Below are 20,595 nucleotides of genomic sequence, written 5' to 3'. Positions count from 1 at the left end.
CAAAGCAAATGAGTGCTGCCTTCGGCTGATGAAGCTACCATATGCTGCTGCTGTTTACTCTGGAAGGAAACTGAGTCACTTAACATTTCAATAGGTTAATCAATTGACAATTAAATAGAGAAATTGGTTAACTCCGAAAACAATTAACATGACACTCCATTAAGTACACTTTCTAATTGCCACAGCTGTGAGTAGAAATTAACGTGCATGTTAAAGGATCTAACTGGGGTGGCACTGTTTTTTTTTTTGTGTTTAGGAAAACGGAATTAGCTGAAAAGTCGGGTTTTATTTTTATAGATTAGACAGTAGGAATTCTATCATCAACTGCCGTTTAGCAGAGGGGAGCTATGTATATTTTTTCCTTCTTTTAAGGACTCACTTCAAGTTGTTGAAATATTTAATTTGCAATAATTAATTAAAATAGCCCGAACTCCTCCCACCAAATTACAGGTTGGTGAACAAAAAGAGAAATCGCTCCCTTTGCCCATTTTGTGGACAGAATTACTTTGCAGGAACAGGTATATTTCAAGATTTCCTTTCCAATTAAACAATGCAGTGCACACATTGTAAAGACAGAATTTTCACTGAACATTTTCATGAATGGTTTCTGGTTGTTGGCTGTATCCTGAACCTTACTGTAAAATGGTAACAATAGTGTTTGCTAGTAACAATTTTAAATTAGGAGGCCAGGAGTTAGGATTTTATAGACTAATACACATGCCTGCTATAGCCAGTTGGTAAGATGAAGAATATTCATTTACAAAACAGGCGATAATTTAAGTAAATCGTAAATCTTTTGATATATATTAAAAGCCAAATATATTTTTGAATGAATGAATATCTTTAAAAACTGATTATCAAAATTATTTTATGTAATCTCTCCCCCCTCACCCTCCTTATTACCTTTTTGCATAACTTTACTATCTCTGGATACTCAAAGATGAATAGGATAAATCCTACTTTGAGGGACTGATGGTCTGGCAGTGGGCAGAGTGGCATTTGAGGAGAAGAGGCTAAAGGACTTAGTGAACTGGTGCAAGAGAGGAACACTAAGAAGACTGAAAGTTTTCTAGTTTGGACCCCTGGTTTGGCGGGGAGGTTATTCATCAAAATAAAGAAGGAACACAGGTTAGGAGTGGGGTGGGGATCACAGATAGTAAATTTAATTTAGGACATCCTGAATTAGAAGTGTCGTAGGATATCCAGGTGCAGATGTCAACTAGGCAATTAAACATATATACATATACACATGTATTTATGTAATATATTTACATGTACATATATATTTATGTTATACTCACACTATATACATAGAGAGAGAAATTTGTGGGAGTTGTCAGACTATTAGCAGCCACCTGCTAAGAGTCTGGACACCTGGTTTGGTAGTGAAGTCATTAATCAAAATAAATGAGCAGGTGGCTGCTAATTATATGGAAGCAGATGAGATTGTCTATGCAGAACACGCACAATATGTAGAATAAGAGAAGAGGGCTGAGAACAAGATCTTAGGTAACACCGGTATGAACAGGATAGACAGAGGAAGAACCAGCAAAGGAATCTGAGAAGAAAGAGGAAAAGGAGGAGAATGAAAAGAGAGTTGTCACGGAAGTCGAAGGAGAAGAGAATGACTACTACCTATGGTTAGGTAGGAAATCAGCAGGATGTGTTTTCCCAGCACTGGTCACAAGACCCTGCTCAAGAAAACAGGAGCTGATCAAAACGATTTGCAGCAAAGGAACTGGTCAAAATCAGCTAAACCCAAGACAGCAATGAAAGAGACCTCTGGTTGCCCTCATTGCTAGCTGTACACTAATTATAATGCATTTGCATGCCAAAAAACACTCCCACCAGCGCCATGACAGTTTACAAATGCCATGGCAACTCCTGGAAGTTACCTCATATGGCTTAAAAAAGGAGGCACCCTTGGTTCCAGGAACTCCCAGAAAGTTCACAAATAGCCCACTCTTTGTTTAACATATAGTTAAGGAATAGCCATTATATAGCTAGCCAGCAATCTATGAGGGCTGCTGCTTCTGCTGCTGCTTCTACTGCTACTGCTACTGCTACTACTATGTCTACAGAGCAGCCATTTTCCTGTACCCTGTTTCTCTAATAAAGTTGTTTTTGCTTTGCTTTGTTTACTCGTTTGTGAAGTCTCTCCTGTGCAAAGCCAATTTTGAAGTCGGGCTGCATCAAAGGGGTCTAGTAAGAAGCTGGCAACTTATAATGTGGCAATTTGGAACCACTGGTGTCTTGGTGATGGTTGTTTGGTTGGCATGGTGAAGGCTTGAGTCAGAACATCATCCCCACAGGTGAAGAGTTAATGGATGATGAGGAAGGAGAGATGTTGGATCACTTTGAGAAGCTTGATTATGAAGGAGAGGGACAGAGCAGTGGCTTAAGGACTGCAGGATATGAGGACAGTTTTGTTTATGTCTGAGTTTGGAAATAATTGAAGATAGGGCTATATTCAAATGACCCAGAATGGGAAGATGGAGGTTCTGACTGTTGACTGCTGGCGCGCGTGTGTGTATGTACTAATTTTTGTACACTCGGCTAATTTGTATGCCTGGCTAATTTTTGTACTTTTAGTAGAGACGTAGTTTCACCATGTTGGTCAGGCTGGTCTTGAACTCCTGACCTTGTGATCCGCACCCCCTCGGCCTCTCAAAGTGCTGTGATTACAGGCGTGAGCCACCATGCCCAGTCTCCCTCACTCTTAAAACTCTGGCATTATACCATCCAATAAAGACTTAGGTCATAACTTTTGCCTTGGGACCATCTTTTGAGGACACCAGTGTACCAAAAATGTAATGAAGATGGTAATGGTAGTATCATCATCAAGATTTCAGTCCACCCTTTCCAGTGAGAATAGGGAATAGGAAGGGAGGCAAAGGAATATAGTGAGGGCACTGCTAGCCCACATAAACTATTGTACAAATTTAAAAAGTTGACTTCTCTGGATCTATGCAACTCATAGGCATGGTTTATTGCATAGAGTTTGGACTGGATTTGAGCTCTCAGGTATCCCCTCAGCTGCATATCCTTATGCAATAAACATCCTATACGAGCATAGTCTTGAGCATAGTAGAAGCATTATGCAACTTATGAAGGAGGAAATTCAGAAAGCTCAGTTTTGTAAAGCACTTCTAGTAGCACATGTTGATGTGGTTATATCCAGTTCTAAGCAAGAGATGAATTTTACACTTATTATTTACAGTCTCTGTTTATATGACAGTTTACCTTTTTTAGGAAACAGCTTAAATGGGTCTTTCCCTTAGTAGGCTGGTAGAAGAGAGATGAGTTGAGCTGGGTTATAACTAGTCAATTCAATTCATGTTGAAGCTGTTGTTTAAAATGTTCCAGGCGTTATACTACATGGGGGGCAACAATAAGGAATCAGCACGAGTTTGCATACATTTTTAGCATCACTGAATAACGCAGAATAAAGAGCAGAGAAAATGGATGATTGTGCTTATTCAGGACTGAGAATGCCTTTCCGTTTTTTCATTAGCTACTCACATTTTTACCTTCCACTCAAACCTGGTTCAGGTTCTACATCACTCAGGGCTTCGATCTTCTCCTAATACTCAACCCCTACATCCCCCAAGGAGGCAGTTAGATTTCCTGCTTCACCATGTTCGATACATCAAAATCCCAAAGAAATGGAAGTACAACAGCTGTTCTCTTCCATTTATCTGCTGAATACAAACCTCCCTTTCAAAACATTGGAACACTCATAGCCCTCAAGATGGCAGGTGGAACTTTGGATACTTGGTGGAATGTGGAATGATGGGGCATGGGAGAGGGAAAACCCAGCAACTGTGCTTAGGTGTGGCCAAAAAGAAAAGCTTGCAGACCCCTCACTACACATTCTATAACAGAAAGACATTCTCAGGCTCCCTTAGTTCAGCAAACATTTCTTTGTTGCTTACCATATGCCAGACCACGTGTTACCACAAAGGTGAGTAAAAGTTTCTGCCCTTCACGAACTTACGATCTAGTGGGAAAGATGAAAACATGAACAGATAATTTCAATATAATAAAATGACTGCTGTGAGAAATGCATGAAGAGTGTGCAAAGGGCATTGGTGGCTCATCCTGCCTTCGGGGTGATGGAAGGCTTCCCAGAAAAGACCCAGGAGCTGGCTTGAGTCTGTCACTCAGGGACTACTTATCACCTGGCTCTCTGTTAGCCTTATCCCTTTCCTGTCTCCACCTAACCCTCCTCGATTCCCCCTGCAATGATTCACACTCCACTTTCCCTAATTTTCAAACACTTTATGTTTGCACAAGCTAGACTTTCAATCTGGAATCTCTTCTCCCACTTCCCAATTCTGGAAAACTTCTATTTATCCCTTACTACTCACCTCCAAAGTAATTTCTGTGACGCTTTCCCTGAAACTCCTAGGCAGAATTGCCTCCCTCCTCCTTCCTGTTCCTAACCTACCATTGTACTCCTAAGCCCAAACTGAGCTCTCCAGACTACCATTGTACTCCTGTGTTTACCACCGTGTGCTTCTAAGATAATATTCACCACATTTTTTTCTGCATATGTTTGTTTTTCTGCGTTAGACTGTGAGCTTTTAGGGCAGAATAGGGCAGAAGTCATTCATCTTTGTTTCCCGAGCGACTAGCGTTGCAAAGGGTCCTTAGCTCTGTAACTTGCTATGTGAGGGATGAATGATTATATATAATATACTATGGAAACATTGATGATGGAGTCACTCACTGTGCTGTTTGTGCTGAATAAAACATTTGAAACATCGTGTTAACATAGTAAATAGGCATAGGTAACATGTGAGGGAGGCTGAAGCAGACCTCTTTGACTGTGGTATTCAGGGCTTCCTTGCTGGCTTTCTGGTTTTCTTTGCTTGGGGGGTTTCTCTCTGAGGACAATTTATCTTTTTTTTTTTTTTTTTTTTTTGTGAGATGGAGTTTCGCTCTTGTTGCTCAGACTGGAGTGCAACGGCACGATCTCGGCTCACCACAATCTCCACCTCCCAGGTTGGAGTGATTCTCCTTCTCAGCCTCCCGAGTAGCTGGGATTACAGGCATGAGCCACCACACCCAGCTAATTGTTTGCATGTTTAGTAGAGACAGGGTTTCTTCATGGTGGTCAGGCTGGTCTTGAACTCCCTACCTCAGGGGATCCACCGGCCTCGGCCTCCCAAATTGCTGGGATTACAGGCGTGAGCCACTGCTCCTGGCCTGATGACAATCTCTCTATAGGAGGCATCGGCAAGAGATCAGAGTCAGAGGAAGGATGAGGGTATTTATTCTCCCGGCTCTCTCTCTGCTGGTCCACTGGTAGGCAGTGGCTGCATGAGGCCACATCCTAAGGCCACAGCCTCTGTTGGTGAACTTTTCTCCACCACAGCTCTTTCCAGGTTCCCATAACCACTCCCTGTGACCCTCCAGGTCTCAGGTGGTTTTGTCCCTTCACTGATGCCAGCCCAGTGGTGCCATACTGTTCCTTGTTAGTTTCCCTTAATTCTTTGTTAACAACCTTTGTAAATATCTTCTTCATTAACATGCATACAGGTCTATTTTTAATTGGTAGTGGAGAATCACAGTGATAGAATCAAATCATAGTTTTGATTTGCTCACTTAACGTGACATCACAAACATTTCTCAAGGTTTCCACAAAGGCTGCACAATAACCATTTCATGGTAACACAATATTCCACCTTATTATATACAATAGTTTCCTAATATGTTTTTCCTTTCCTTTCCTTTCCCTTTACTTACTTTTTCTTTTCCCTTTCTTTCTTTGTTTACCATTACAGATAGACAAAATAAACATTCTCAAGGTGCAGATTTTTAATGCATCTATCTTCTTCTTTTTTTTTTTTTTAAATCCTGAAGCCGTTTGTCTTTCAGCCACATTTCTACCTTTTCTTCTGAATTTTTCTATAGGCAAATAGTTACCTCATTCTACTTGAAATGTATTAACACTCACCTGTCAACAGACATTTGTTTAAACTACACTCTCCACCTGAAATACTGTCTTGTCCCAGTTTTTCAAATGCAGACTTTCCTGGCTATTCAAATTAGATATGTTATGTAATATCATATATTACAAAAGATATGTTATGTCTTTTGAGTTTTCTTTTGAACTGCTCTATTCAAATAATTTATTTGGTAATTAGTGATTTTTATTGTTATTTTGAAATGTAAATTAAGTCTTTTAGGTTATTTAACTTTAAACATATTATTATATTTTCCCTTCCAACTAGACTATTAATTTCTTGACAATAGGAACTATTTTCTTATATCACTTTATGTCTCTTATAGAGATTTTCATGTAGTAATTGTTTTATAAATATGTGTTAATTTGAAAAATGTTGGAATACCATATACAAAAGATTGGCTTTCCAAAGGCTACATAGGTTTAAGTGTGTTTACACTGAGTTCTCTGTTCATTTCTATGACTACAACCCATGGCTTCATTATATGACGCTTAGATTTCCAATGTTGTGTGAGAGTGTTATTGTTCTTATGTGACATTAGGAGGGGAAATGTCTTAGAAGTGTTTACGTCTCTCTAAGTCAAAGTGGAGCCCGTGCATGAGAAAGAAACACCTCCACAATGTAGATTTAAAAGGAAGAGCAGTGGTGGGAAAAATCAGCTTCTGATTACTAATAATAGAGATTCTAAGTTCTTCTATAACATTTGCCCTGCTTTTTCATTATAGCGTGCTATCACCTCCAGATACGTTTCACATTTATTTTGTTATTTGCAATAATGATAAAACCTTCCTTACCACAGCTAAGATATATGCTACATCAGAGTAAGGGCTTTTTCTGTCTTGTATTCTGTATTGTATTCTCAGTCCTAGAACAGACATAGAGTAGGCACTCGATAAATATTTGTTGAGTAAATTAATGAATAAATGACCATCTATTTGCACAGTCATGCATTGCTCAGCACCAGGGATATGTTCTGCAAAATGCATCGTTAGGCAATTTTGTTATTGTGCGAACATCATAAAGTATACATACACAAACCTAGATGGTGTAGCCTACTGCACACCTTCCTTACTGCAACTGAGATATATGCTACATGAGAGTAAGGCCTACACCTAGGCTCTATGGTATAGCCCATTGCTCCTAGGCTCCAAACCTGTACAGCATCATACTGTGCTGAATACTGTAGGCAATTATATCACAATGGTAAGTATTTATGTATCTAAACATAGAAAAAGCATAATGAAAATACAGTATAAAAGATTTCAAATGGTACACACCTGCATAGGCCACTTACCATGAATGGAGCTTGCAGGACTGGAATTTTCCCTGGCTGAGACAGTGAGTGAGTGGTGAGTGAACGTGAAGGCCGAGAACATGACCATACACTACTCTAGCTTTTATAAACACCGTACACTTAGGCTATACTAAAATTTATTTAAAAATTTTTCTTTCTTTGATAATAAATTGACCTTAGCTTTCTGTAACTTTTTCACTTTTTAAACTTAAATGTTTTTAACTTTTTGACTCTTGTACTAACACTTAAAACACAAACATTGTAGCACTCACTGTACAAAAATATTTCTTTGTATCCTTATTCTATAAGTGTTTTTCTATGTTTAAATTTTTAGTTTTTTTTTTTTTTCTTTATAAATATTTTTGTCAAAAACTAAGACACAAACACACACTTAAGCCTAGGCCAACACAAGGTCAGGATCATCAATATCACTGTCTTCCACCTCCATATCCTGTCCCACTGGAAATTCTTCAGGGACAATAACACGCATGGAGCTGTCATCTCCTATGATAACAATGCCTTCTTCTGGAATCCCTCCTGAAGGACCTGCCTGAGGCTGTCTTATAGTTGAATTTTCTTTTTTTAAGTAGAAGGATTACACTCTAAAATAACAATAAAAATAATAGTACATAGTATTTATGTAGTAAATACGTAATCTGGTATCATGGTCATTTATTATCATTATCAAATATTATGCACATACATAATTGTACGTGCTGTACTTTTACACAACTAGTAGTGCAGTAGGTTTGTTTACACCAGCATCTCCACAAATATGTAAGTAGTGTGTTGCACTATGACATTATGACGACTAAGACATCGCTGAGTGACTGGAATTTTTCAGCTCCATCATAATCTTATGGAACTATACTGTAGTCCGTCATTGACTGAAACGTCGTTACATGATACATGACTCTGTATTTTGCCATTTTTCAGATAGTGCTATAAATGCTTTGTTTTCCTTATCTCATTTGAGCTTCAGTACATCCTACTCAATAGGTACTATACCTTTTTAGTAAGGAGACTGAGTCTTAGAGAAATTAAAGGACCTCCAAGGTCACATATCTAGTAACTGGGGAAGGAAAGTAAGACTTAAATCCAAGCAGTCTGACTTTGAGTCCACAGCCTTAGCTACGGTATTAAATTTGTCAGTACAATATTGTGAAATAACAACAATTTGGCCGGGCACGGTGGCTCATGTCTATAATCCCAGCACTTTGGGAAGCTGAAGTGGGCAGGTCACCCTGAGGTCAGGAGTTCGAGACCAGCCTGGGCAACATGGCAAAACCACATCTCTACTAAAACTATGAAACTTAGCTGGGCATGGTGGCGGGCGCCTGTAATTCCAGCTACTCTGGAGGCTGAGGAAGGAGAATTGCTTGAACCCAGGAGGTGGAGGTTGCAGTGAGCCGAGGTTGTGCCATTGCACTCCAACCTGGGTGACGAGAGTGAAACTCCGTCTCAAAAAAAAAAAAAAAAGAAAAAGAAAAAGAGAAAAAGGAAAGAAATAACAGCAATTAGCATTTGCTATGTGCTTCTAAAATGTATAAACTATTTTCACATCTGTTTTCTCTTTTAATAACATTCAGTGACCTAAGCTAATGTTATAATTGTCCTTACTTTACAGATGGGAAAACTGAGAGATGAAGTTATTTGCCAAAAGTCACAGTGCTATTAAGTGGCAGACTTGGGAATTAAACTCAAATCTTCTCAGTCCAACCTCCATCTTTCCCCTACCCCCAGCTCCTGGCATCTACCATGCAACAGTTTAAATATGGCCAGAGACCCACATTTATGGTTTTAGACATATGAAAAGAAATTCTATTTCAGAAGTCTCTAATAAAACAACTGCATTTGGTAGTTACTAATAAAGAATTCCATTTTAATATTCACTAATTGTATTTTAGTAGTTACTAAGTCATTACTAAGAAAAAATTACACGAGTTCTATTTTTATAATTAATTTATATATTTTTGAGACAGGGTTCCATTCTGTCATCCAGGTTGGAGTGCAGTGACATGATCACAGATCACTGCAACCTTGACCTGTCAGTCTCAAGTCATCCTACCACCTCAGTTTCCCCAGTTTCTAGGACCACAGGCACACACCACCACACCTGGCTAATTTTTAAAATTTCTTTTTGTAGAAATAGGGTCTCACTGTCTTGCCCAGTTTGGTCTTGAACTACTGGCCTCAAAGGATCTGCCCACTTCAGTCTCCCAAGGTGCTGGGATTATGTGTGTGACCAATCATGCCTGGCCCATGAGTTCAAAATTTGGGGGGACAGTCCCCAAGCATCTTTGACTTTGGAAGGATATGACAGTAACAAAATTTTCACTGGTAACTTTCACAAAGACTGCACAATCATTTGTTCAGGAGGCGTTTGTTTTATATGTTGAAAGACATTTACTTGCCATTGGTACAATAACTTATCCCCTTCTCTCCTCTTAGATACTTAGTCCTACAACAGGTGATGGCAGATGTCTCCAAAGTGTTTTTTCTTTTGACAAATTAAAATATACTATAAACATGATTCTGACAATTAAGATTCATGGCATGAATGTAAAGAAAACAGTCTGGGTGAAGTGGCTCACATCTGTAATGTCAGCACTTTGGGAGGCTGAGGTACGCTGCTTGCTTTAGCCCAGGAGTTCAACACCAGCCTGGGCAACATGGTGAGACCCCATCTCCACAAAGAATACAAAAATTACCCAGATGTAGCAGTGTTTTCCTGTAGTCCTGGCTACTCAGGAGGCTGAGGTGGGAGGATCTCCTGAGACTGGGGAGATCTAGACTGCAGTGAGCCGAGATCGCGCCACCGCGATCGCACTCCAGCCTGGGCAACAGAGCAAGATACTATCTCCGAAAAAAAAAAGCGGGGGGCGGGGGAAAGAAAAGAAAAAAGAAAACAGTGGAATAGCAGTAAAAGTTACAGAGGCTGAACAGATCTAGAGGCTACACAGGAACGGCAGGAGATACAATCTAGAGCAGTGGTTCCTAACCTTTTTGGCACCAGGGACTGGTTGGGTAGAAGACAATTTTTCCACGTATGGGGGTGGGTTGGGAGCAATGGTTTCAGTATGAAACTGTTCCACCTCAGATCATCAGGCTTTAGATTCTTATAAGGAGTACACAACCTAGATCCCTGGCATGCACAGTTTACAATAGGGGTCACACTCCTGCGAGAATCTAATGCCACTGATCTGACAGGAGGTGGAGCTAAGGCCATAAGGCTCACTCACCTGCCACTCACCTTCCACTCACCTCCTGTGCGGCCCAGTTCCTAACAGGCCATGGTCTGTGGCCCGGGAGTTGGGGACTCCTGATCTAGAGGCTGCACTGAGGAATGGCAGGAGATAGGATGGAGAGAAATCTGAATCAATGTGCTGAAGAATGGCCGATGGTAGTGACAACAGGAGAAGGGGTGTCAATCAAGGCGGGCACAGACTTTACTAGTATGAGTTGTGGGATAAAGGTGAGATGGGTTTGATGAGGAGGAAGTAGATTAAAGAATATGTCAACCTTCTCTTCAGGGTAAGGGATGAAGAGGTATTCTCCACTTGTGGAAAGCGAGAAGGGAAGATTGTCACTTTACATCAGGGTGAGATGGTAGAGTAACTCTTCATAATATGAAGAATAATTAGCCTTATAATAGGAGATCCAAAAAATAGTTAAAAATGACTTGGGAATCTTTAGGGATCAGAAACTGAATTTGATTTAATATAGAAATATTTTCATTAATAGAAAGGTATTATGCTTTGACATAATAAAGAAGTATTCCTATTGTCTGTTCAAAAGTTTTACTTTTCATAAAGCTTTTAAAGTTTATTTATTTATTTATTTTTTTTTTTTTTTGAGACGGAGTCTCGCTCTGCCACCCAGGCTGGAGTGCAGTGGCCAGATCTCAGCTCACTGCAAGCTCCGCCTCCCGGGTTCACGCCATTCTCCTGCCTCAGCCTCCCAAGTAGCTGGGACTACAGGCGCCCGCCACCTCGCCCGGCTAGTTTTTTGTATTTTTTAGTAGAGACGGGGTTTCACCGTGTCGGCCAGGATGGTCTCGATCTCCTGACCTCGTGATCCGCCCGTCTCGGCCTCCCAAAGTGCTGGGATTACAGGCTTGAGCCACCGCGCCCGGCCTAAGCTTTTAAAGTTTATAAGCATGTTACTGGCCCGTTTGATGTTCAGATTAATCCAAGACTCACCTTAGCACATGCTGACCGGCTGCCTGCTTCTTCAACATACACAGATTTCTCTTTTTAGAACATGTGTGGCATTTACTTTCCATACTACTCACTTGGAATTTGTCGTAATTAGCTTCTTAATGATAGTTTCAGTTTTTACACATACACACCTGTAATCTTGCCAGCTAGATGTGTATGTTTATTCCAAGTAACCTGTGTTCGGGAGCACCTGCCACAGGCTTTTTCCTAGAGCTGCAATGCTTAGTTTGGGGCTGGTATATTTGCTTACTCAGCAACTAATTGCTGAGTGATTATTTAGGCTTTGTTTGGGCTGTTTTCTTCTTCACAGCCAGCAAAAGTTGCGGTGAAAACCACACGGTACAATTTCTGGAAATCCATGAGTTGTAATTCATTCACAATTTTACTTCTTGATGAAAGGCAATGAGCATCCCTTTAAGTGAGAAATTTGATAAAAACTGGATTTTAAGGAAGCACCACCTCCCCCAAAGGGTAGGCTTCCTTTCTGAGATCTCCTAGCTGCCAAGGTTGCTAAGGCAAACCTTTGCATATACAAATTTGGGTCAATGTGTTGACAGGATGTCAGATTTGTGTAGCTAAGGGAGCTTCAGCATGAATATTGAGCTGTATGCCACTCCATTGATGCCCAAATGAACCTGTAGGTGCCTATTTGTGCCTGAAGCTATTGGGGTGGAAAATAGAAGCCCTTCTTGTGAAAACCTAACCAAGGTCCACAACCCAGCCTTGACCAGCAGCAACTGGTTTTCAGCAACAACTGAAAAGTAAATTCAAAGAGATCTGAATGATGAAGCACTGATTTGTTTTCATCATACAGCCTGTAACTTCATGTTGCAGTTATTTTTCCTCATAGACTTACCTGTGCGTATATTAGAAGTCTTCCTGGTGCCAGGAATCAACAAAGAGTTGACTAACGAAGAACTAATTTAATCAGCTAATTGGGAGAAACTAAGTCTTACAATTATTATTTAGTTCATCAAAACATGTAAATCTCAATGAGAACAATGAAATACGTGACAACTCTTTTTTTTTTTATCAGAAAAGTACTGTTTGAAATTATATTTTAGGGCTATGAAAATTTTACTTGAGATTGAACACAGTAAACATCAGATGACTTTTATATTATTTAAGAAATAGATGTGTGAATTAAATAGTATTCACCATAAGCACTTGTTTTAACTTCCTAATGTTCTGTTACGTAACATTTTGTTACCTAGGATTTCACTAATTAGTGTTTCTACATATGTATAGTACAATGATAATTGATGTTATAATTGATCAATCACAATGATTTTGAGTCACTGAGTGACCTTTTCATCAAATATTTAGTTGTACACAAATCTAGTTTTACTTGATATTTGTTTTTAATTATTATTTTATAAAAATTGACAATCTATTAGAAAACCATTAGCTAGAGGCCGGGCGTGGTGGCTCACGCCTGTAATCCCAGCACTTTGGGAGGCCGAGGCGGGCGGATCACGAGGTCAGAAGATCGAGACCATCCTGGCTAACATGGTGAAACCCCGTCTCTACTGAAAATACAAAAAATTAGCCAGGCGTGGTGGCGGGCGCCTGTAGTCCCAGCTACTTGGGAGACTGAGGCAGGAGAATGGCGTGAACCCGGGAGGCGGAGCTTGCAGTGAGCTGAGATCGCGCCACTGCACTCCAGCCTGGGCGACAGAGCGAGACTCCGTCTCAAAATAAAATAAAATAAAATAAAATAAAAAACCAAAACCATCAGCTAGAGGATTTGAATTATATCCATCTCCTTCTATCATGTAAGGTAATATAATTTATTTTCTTTGCTCCAGTAGACACCTAGGGCATTTGAAACCTTGGGCAGATCATTTTTTCACACTTCCCTTGTCTTATACAACAAAATTATTTTCTGTAAAATTCATAAAATGAAATCAATAATAATATTGTCTAAAAAAGAAATGTAAACCATGAATATTTTCTTTTGCTGAACTTTAAATTTATAATTGTTCAGGTAAAGGAAAAATAAAGAATTCTAAATAAATAGAGATTATAGTACAAAAATGGAAAAAATGAATTAACAGTCTTTAAGTATAGTAATGCATTTTTTTGAGAAAAGGGAAAAATATTATATCTACATTTCAGTCTGTTGCAGTAATAAATAATATTATAATTTCTGCTTTTCACCTTGAGCTATAATTTCTGCAAATTTGTCAGTGACTTTGTCAAAATTGATCTTTACACATTTATATTCAGTAGATAATATAGTCAGACTTATCTTTTCCCTTTGTTGATTAAAGAACACTTTTGGCCGGGTACAGTGGCTCATGCCTGTAATCCTAGCACTTTGGGAGGCTGAGTCAGGAGGATCACTTGAGCCTAGAAGTTTAAGACCAGCCTGGGCAACACAGAAAGTCCCTGTCTCAAAAAAATTTTTTAAAAATTAAAATATTAAGAATAATTTTAATTAACTTTAGTTTTGAAATGTTTCTTTTATATGAAACAAAATATAACAATAGGAAAAGTTTTAAACATAATTTTAGCAGAAATTCATAAAAATCCCATTTTACAATAAATCCCATGTCTTTATTCCTTCAGAATCAATTCTAATGGTTCTTAAATATTTCTGCAGTAGAAAAAAATTAGCTATAAATAAAAATTCCACGTGAGCACTCAGGATGACAGGATTAAGTGCCTTCAATTCTATTTCTTTGTCTTTAGAACTGTTATGGTTTGAATGTTTTTCCCAAATTTCATGTGTTGAGAAATTAATCCCGAAAGTCGTATGTTGATGGAATTTGAAGGTGGGATCTTTAAGAGCTAATTAGGGTTAGGTAAGGTTAGTGAGGTTGGGACCCCTTGATAGCAAGGTGGCTTTATAAGAAGACAAAGAGAGCTAAGCTGGCCTGCTGTTGCCCTTTTGATATATGATATCCTCTGTACATGCAGCAAACAGGACCTCACAAATGCCAGCAACTTGACTTTGGACTTCCTAGCCTCCAGAACTGTAAGAAATAAATTTTTTTTCATAAGTCACCCAGTCTGTGGTATGCTGTTATAACAACAGAAAATGAACTAAAGCAGAATATTGGTACCAGAAGTGGGGTTGTTACTATAACAAATATCTGAATTGTGGAAGCAGCTTTGGAATTGGGTAATGACTAGAGGCTGGAAGAATTTGGAGGAGCAAGCTAAAAATAAGCTTGTATTGTCATGAACGGAGCATTAGGGTGATTCTGCTGATGGCTCAGAAGAATAGAAAACTAGGGAAAGTCTGGAACTTCTTAGAGATTACTTGAGTGGTCATGGCCAGAATGTTGATAGATAGTAAAGGTCTCAGATGGAACTAAAGAACAAGGTATTGGAAACTGTAGCAAAGACTATTATAAAGTAGCGAAGAACTTGGCTGAAGTATGTCTATGCTTTATGGAAGTCAGAATTTAAGAGTGACAAATTTGAATATTTAGCAGAAAAACTAAGCAACGAACTATTCCAGTTGCTGCATAGCTTTTAACTGCTTATAGTAAAATAGGAGAGAATATATATATTATTATTATTATTTTGAAATTGAGTCTCACTCTGTTGCCCAGGCTGGAGTGCAGTGGTGCTATCTTTGCTCACTGCAACCTCCACCTCCTGCATTCAAGCAATTTTCTCCCTCAGCCTCCTGAGTAGCTGGGATTACAGTCGTGCACCACCACGTCTGACTAATATTTGTATTTTTAGTAGAGATGGGGTTTTGCCCTGTTAATCACGTTGGTCTCAGACTCCTGACCTCAAGTGATCTACCCGCCTCGGTCTCCCAAAGTGCTGAGATTACAGGCATGAGCCACCGCGCCCCATCGAGAGAAGAGATTATTTAAAGACAGAACTTATAATTAAAAGGAAAGCAGAGTGGAAAGATTTGGAAAATCTGCAGCCTGGCCATGCAGTAAAGAATGAGAGTATTTTCAGCAGAGAAATACAAGAGTGTGACCAAGCGACTGCTTGAGAAGGTGAGTATGGGCAGAATGGAACCAGAGGCTCTTCATTAGGCTAATGGGAGAAGAACCTGAAAGTATCTCAGAGATCTTTCAAGCTGTCCCTCCCATCACAGTCCTGGAGCTCTGGGGGGACAAAATGGTTTCAGGGGACAAGTTACTTCCCGGTGCCACTTCCAGTCTCTGCTATCTGCATTCCAACGCAGTGCTTCTCGGCCACCTCAGCTGAAGCTCAAATGGCTCCAAGTGTGACTGCACCAGCCACTCCTGAAGGTACAGTTGTAAACCTTGATGGTATCCACCTGGCGTTAATTCTGTAGGTGCACAGAATGCAAGAGCTGTGGAGGCATGGCTTCCTCCACTTGGATTTTAAAGATTGCCATAAATAGCCTGGGGACACAGGCAGAGACTTGCCACAGGAGCGGAGACACCACAGAATGCCCCCACTACAGCAATGCCTAGTGGAGCTGCAGGGGCAGCATCACCCCTAAAACCCCAGACTACAACTACCAGTGTGCAGTGCCAGGCTGGAAGGATTCCATGAGACTTCAACATGTGAAAACAGCTGCTTGAGCAGAGTCCAGCAAAGCCATAGGGGTGGTACTGCCAAGGATTTGAAAGTCTAAACCCGCAGTGTTTCTAGGAGGTGGTATATGGAATAAAAGCTTTAAGATTTAAAGATGTTTTCCCTTTTGAGTTTCAGAATTACTTGAGACCACTTACCCCTTTTTTTCTTTCCTCTTTCTCCCTTTTGGAATGGGAATGTCTATCCTATGCCTGTCCCACCATTTTATTTTGGAAGTAGATATCTTGTTTTGATTTCATAGGCTCATAGCTGGAGGAAATTTGCATGGGATGAATTGTGCCTTGAGTCTTACCCATATCTGGTTAACATGAAACTCTGAACTTTGGACTTTTGAAGTGGTGCTGGAATGATTTAAGATTTTAGGGATATTGGAATGGAATAAATGTATTCTGCATGCAAGAAAGGCATAAATTTCAGGGGCCAAGGGCTGAATGATGTGGTTTGAATGTGTTTCCCAAAATTTATGTGTTGGAAACTTAATCCTCAAATTCATATGTTGATGGTATTTGGAGGTAGGGCCTTTGGAAGGTTATTAGGGTCAGATAAGATCATCAGGGTGGGGCCCCCATGGTGGGACTGGTGGCTTTATAAGAAGAGAAAGAGAGACCTGAACTGGCAAGCTCTTGACCTCTTGCCACAGCCTTCAGCTATATTACAATGCAGCAAAAATGGCCCTCACCAGATGCCAGCACTTCGTTATTGGACTTCCCAGCCTATAGAACTGTAATAAATTCCTTTTCTTTATGAATTACCCAGTCTATAGTATTGTTATAGCTAACAAAAAACAGACAAATGCCACAATCATTGTCCTCCTACTGTTCATTTAAAATATATTGTTTATATGCAAGAATATATAGTTAGTATCACTGAGTTGAAAGACAAACTACCCAAAGCAAACTCAATGGCTCTCAATTCTTATAAACTGACTCTCAAAATGAACATATGTAGCTGAGTCCATATATGTTGGGGACAATGTGCCTGACAGTTTTCTGAACTTTTATATAGAATGCAGTGTTTATAAAGCCTAAGAAATAAAATTGTGCAAACTTTTGATTTCACAGACTCACACCTGGGGGGAATTTGTCCACTACATTATTAAAACTTAATAATATGATTGAAGTGTACAACTATATTACTAAAACTTAACAGTAACCACAAATATTGTTTAGAACTTAGACAAACTATTTTTGTGGAGAGTATTATTTTATTCCTTACATTGTTTAGAATGATCAGCACCTGGGTATGATACCAAAAAGCAGATTTTTTTTTTTTTTTTTTGAGACATAGTCTCGCCCTGTTGCCCAGGCTGGAGTGCAGTGGCACAGTCTGGGCTCACTCCAATCTCTGCCTCCTGGGTTCAAGTGTTTCTCGTGCCTCAGCCTCCCAAGTAGCTGAGACAACAGGCATGAGCCACCATACCCAGCTGATTTTTGTATTTTTAGTAGAGACGGGGTTTTGCCATGTTGGCCAGGCTGCTCTTGAACTCCTGGCCTCATGTGATCCGCCAGCCTCGGCCTCCCAAAGTGGTGGGATTTGAACCATCATACTCGGCAAAAGCAGATTGTTTTTGAGGTTATTTTATTTTATTTTATTTTATTTTATTTTATTTTATTTTATTTTTTTGAGACGGAGTCTCGCTCTGTCGCCCAGGCTGGAGTGCAGTGGCCGGATCTCAGCTCACTGCAAGCTCCGCCTCCCGGGTTTGCGCCATTCTCCTGCCTCAGCCTCCTGAGTAGCTGGGACTACAGGCGCCCGCCACCCCGCCCGGCTAGTTTTTTGTATTTTTAGTAGAGACGGGGTTTCACTGTTTTAGCCAGGATGGTCTCGATCTTCTGACCTCGTGATCTGCCCGTCTCGGCCTCCCAAAGTGCTGGGATTACAGGCTTGAGCCACCGCGCCCGGCCGTTTTTAAGGTTATTTTAATATTGATTATCCGCTTTCTAAAGACAGTGCCTCATTACTTGTATGGATGGTTCTCACTGTTCCCCAGCGCGTCCGCTCCCTCCACCTTGAGTCCACCACTGCTTTGCTTTATAAAGTTATATTTCAGTATTATACTAGGTAGTTTGGAGTGTTGTTTTCAGAAATCTTTTTTTTTTTTAACAGTGGAATTTTTTTTCTATCATGCCTCTTCTTAGCATATCAGAAATCTTACTTTTTTCCAAGTTATTAATTGTCATTCAGGAAGCTGTATACTGTTTGATGAGAGCTAGACCTATAGATAAATACTGATTTGTATTTAGCATGTATTTGTACATTTGTTTAAAAGAATAATGCCTTTTAAAAAGTAAGAATGAAAGAGATTAAACAGAAGACTGTGGACGCATTCCCAACAGTTTTTTTTCATATGTGGTTGTATTTGCCCATCATCGAAACTAACTTATCATGTCCTATCTCTTTCATGGAGGCACAAAGTAAGAATCCTTCACAAGAGAGCTTTCTTTTTCTTCTTTCTTCATCCCAGTAAATAAGTATGCATGGATATTTTTATACATTTATCAGGTTTTGTTTTTCTTTTTCTAGCTGGCACCCCAAACAGTGCCCAGGCTGCATGATACTATGTATGAGTCTGTTTTTATTTGACACTATTGTATGCTTTTTCTCTTTATAAAATTAATTCCTGTATAGCATCTGAATGGGTTTACAAAAAAATCAATTAGCTTTTACTTGGAAAATCTTTTCCTGTCTCATATAGAATAATGATTTTTTTCATCTGTCAAGGGGGTTATTAATAAATGCCACCAGTGGGGTTAGAACATTCTCTGGTGTTTGCTTTAGGAGAACAAGGGGATTGTCGGAAATCCTAGCCAAACTGAACCATAATTAGAGAGAAAATGTTAGCAATTAGAACTATACGTTAGGCTTTAATTTACTACCATGGAAAAGTCAAGGGTGGCATTTCTATTCCATTTTTAGGTGCAGCCAGATGGATTGCTCATTACAGGGTAATTTCCACCGACCCTCTGCACTTCTCAGGGTAACAAAGCCGCTGACAGTGCTGCGCAGCTCAGTGGCTCAGATTTTATTTTATTTTTTGTGGGGGTGGAGAGTGGAGTAGGAGGTTGAGTAGTTATCAATTTCCTACATAGTCATTGACATTATTGGGAATCTTTTTACATGCTGTATAATTTTAGGCCAAGAAAGCAGTTTGGTAACACGAGTACATTAATACAATTTACTTTTCTACCTTGCCCTCCCTGCATGTGTTGGTTATACTAGCATATTTTAGCAATCTTCACATTTTCAAGTTCCCCTCTTCAGTGTTTCCACTTTTGGTTTTTCCTAGTAACCAAAATGAACATTTTAGGTTGTTGTTAAGAAAAGAAACTACACACACCATCTCCCACCAAAGTAATATAGCTGTAATCTAATTCTAATCTAATTCCAGTAAAGCTTTGGAGGCCACGAGGTGATATATTTTTGACGACGTGGGATACACTTTATAATTTTTTCTTTTTATCTCACAATCAAATGCCATTTCTTTGTTACATGTCCTATCCAATTTTTTTTTAATAAAATGAATTTGGTGCCAACATGGTAATGTAAGTGTATTTACTTTAGGGTTGCAACATTTTCCGGGGGAAATAAGTCTTCTACTTACTTTATATTCTAATGAGTCAGAATCAGTCACAGTTTCCTTTGCTCATGAAAATATAGTTGCAAGTTCCTTTATTTTATCTTTTTATTGAGATAAAATATATAGAACATAACATTTACCATTTTAATCATTTTTAGGTATACAATTCAGTGGTATTAGTACAGTCACATTGCTGTGCAAGCATCATCACCATCCCTCTTCAGAACTTTTTCATCTTCCCCAACTAAAATGTTGTACCCATTAAACAATAACTCCCTATTCTCCCCACCTCTTTAGGGAAGTGCCAGGTAAAACAGGAATCATACAATATGTGGCCTTTTATGCCTGGTTTATTTCACTTGCATAGTGTCATAAGGGTTTATCTGTGTTTTCAGTATTGCCTTCCCTTTTAAGGCTGAATAATATTCCATTATATATGTATCATAAAGGGAAGGTATCTTTATTTATTTATTTATTTATTTTTGAGACAGAGTTTCACTCTTGTTGCCCAGGCTGGAGTGCAATGGCACAATCTCAGCTCACAGAACCTCTGCCTCCCTGGGTCAAGCAATTCTCTTGCCTGAGCCTCCCAAGTACCTGGGATTACAGACAGGCATGTGCCACCATACCCAGCTAATTTTGTATTTTTGGTAGAGATGGGGTTTCACCATGCTGGTCAGGCTGGTCTCCTGACTTCCTGACCTCAAGTGATCCACCCACCTCAGCCTCTCAAAGTGCTGGGATTACAGGCATGAGCCACCACCCCCAGCCTCCTTTATTTTATTTGACTTTAGAGACAGAGTTTTGCTCTTGTTACCCTAGCTAGAGTACAGATGGCACAATCTTGGCTCACTGCAACCTCTGCCTCCCGGGTTCAAGCAATTCTCCTGTCTCAGCCTCCCGAGTAGCTGGGATTACAGGCATGCGCCACCATGCCTGGCTCATTTTGTATTTTTAGTAGAGACGGGGCTTTCACAGGGTTGGCCAGGCTGG

General features: G+C 39.7%; 1 protein-coding gene across 1 annotated transcript in view; it reads left to right on the top strand.

Annotated features, from left to right (window-relative positions):
- Nucleotides 1-13,643, top strand: part of LOC105473727 (uncharacterized) — a 118,620-nt gene extending 104,977 nt beyond the window's left edge. The window contains exons 4-5 of the mRNA XM_011727675.2: nt 12,337-12,900; nt 13,231-13,643. Of these exons, the coding sequence (XP_011725977.1) occupies nt 12,337-12,357 (21 nt within the window). The 3' untranslated portion in view covers nt 12,358-12,900; nt 13,231-13,643. The remainder of the gene's footprint in view (nt 1-12,336; nt 12,901-13,230) is intronic.
- The last annotated feature ends 6,952 nt before the right edge of the window (nt 13,644-20,595 follow it).

Source organism: Macaca nemestrina, chromosome 7 (assembly GCF_043159975.1).
Source record: "Macaca nemestrina isolate mMacNem1 chromosome 7, mMacNem.hap1, whole genome shotgun sequence".
Classification (NCBI taxonomy): domain Eukaryota; kingdom Metazoa; phylum Chordata; class Mammalia; order Primates; family Cercopithecidae; genus Macaca; species Macaca nemestrina.
This window is presented reverse-complemented; position numbering and strand designations above follow the sequence as displayed.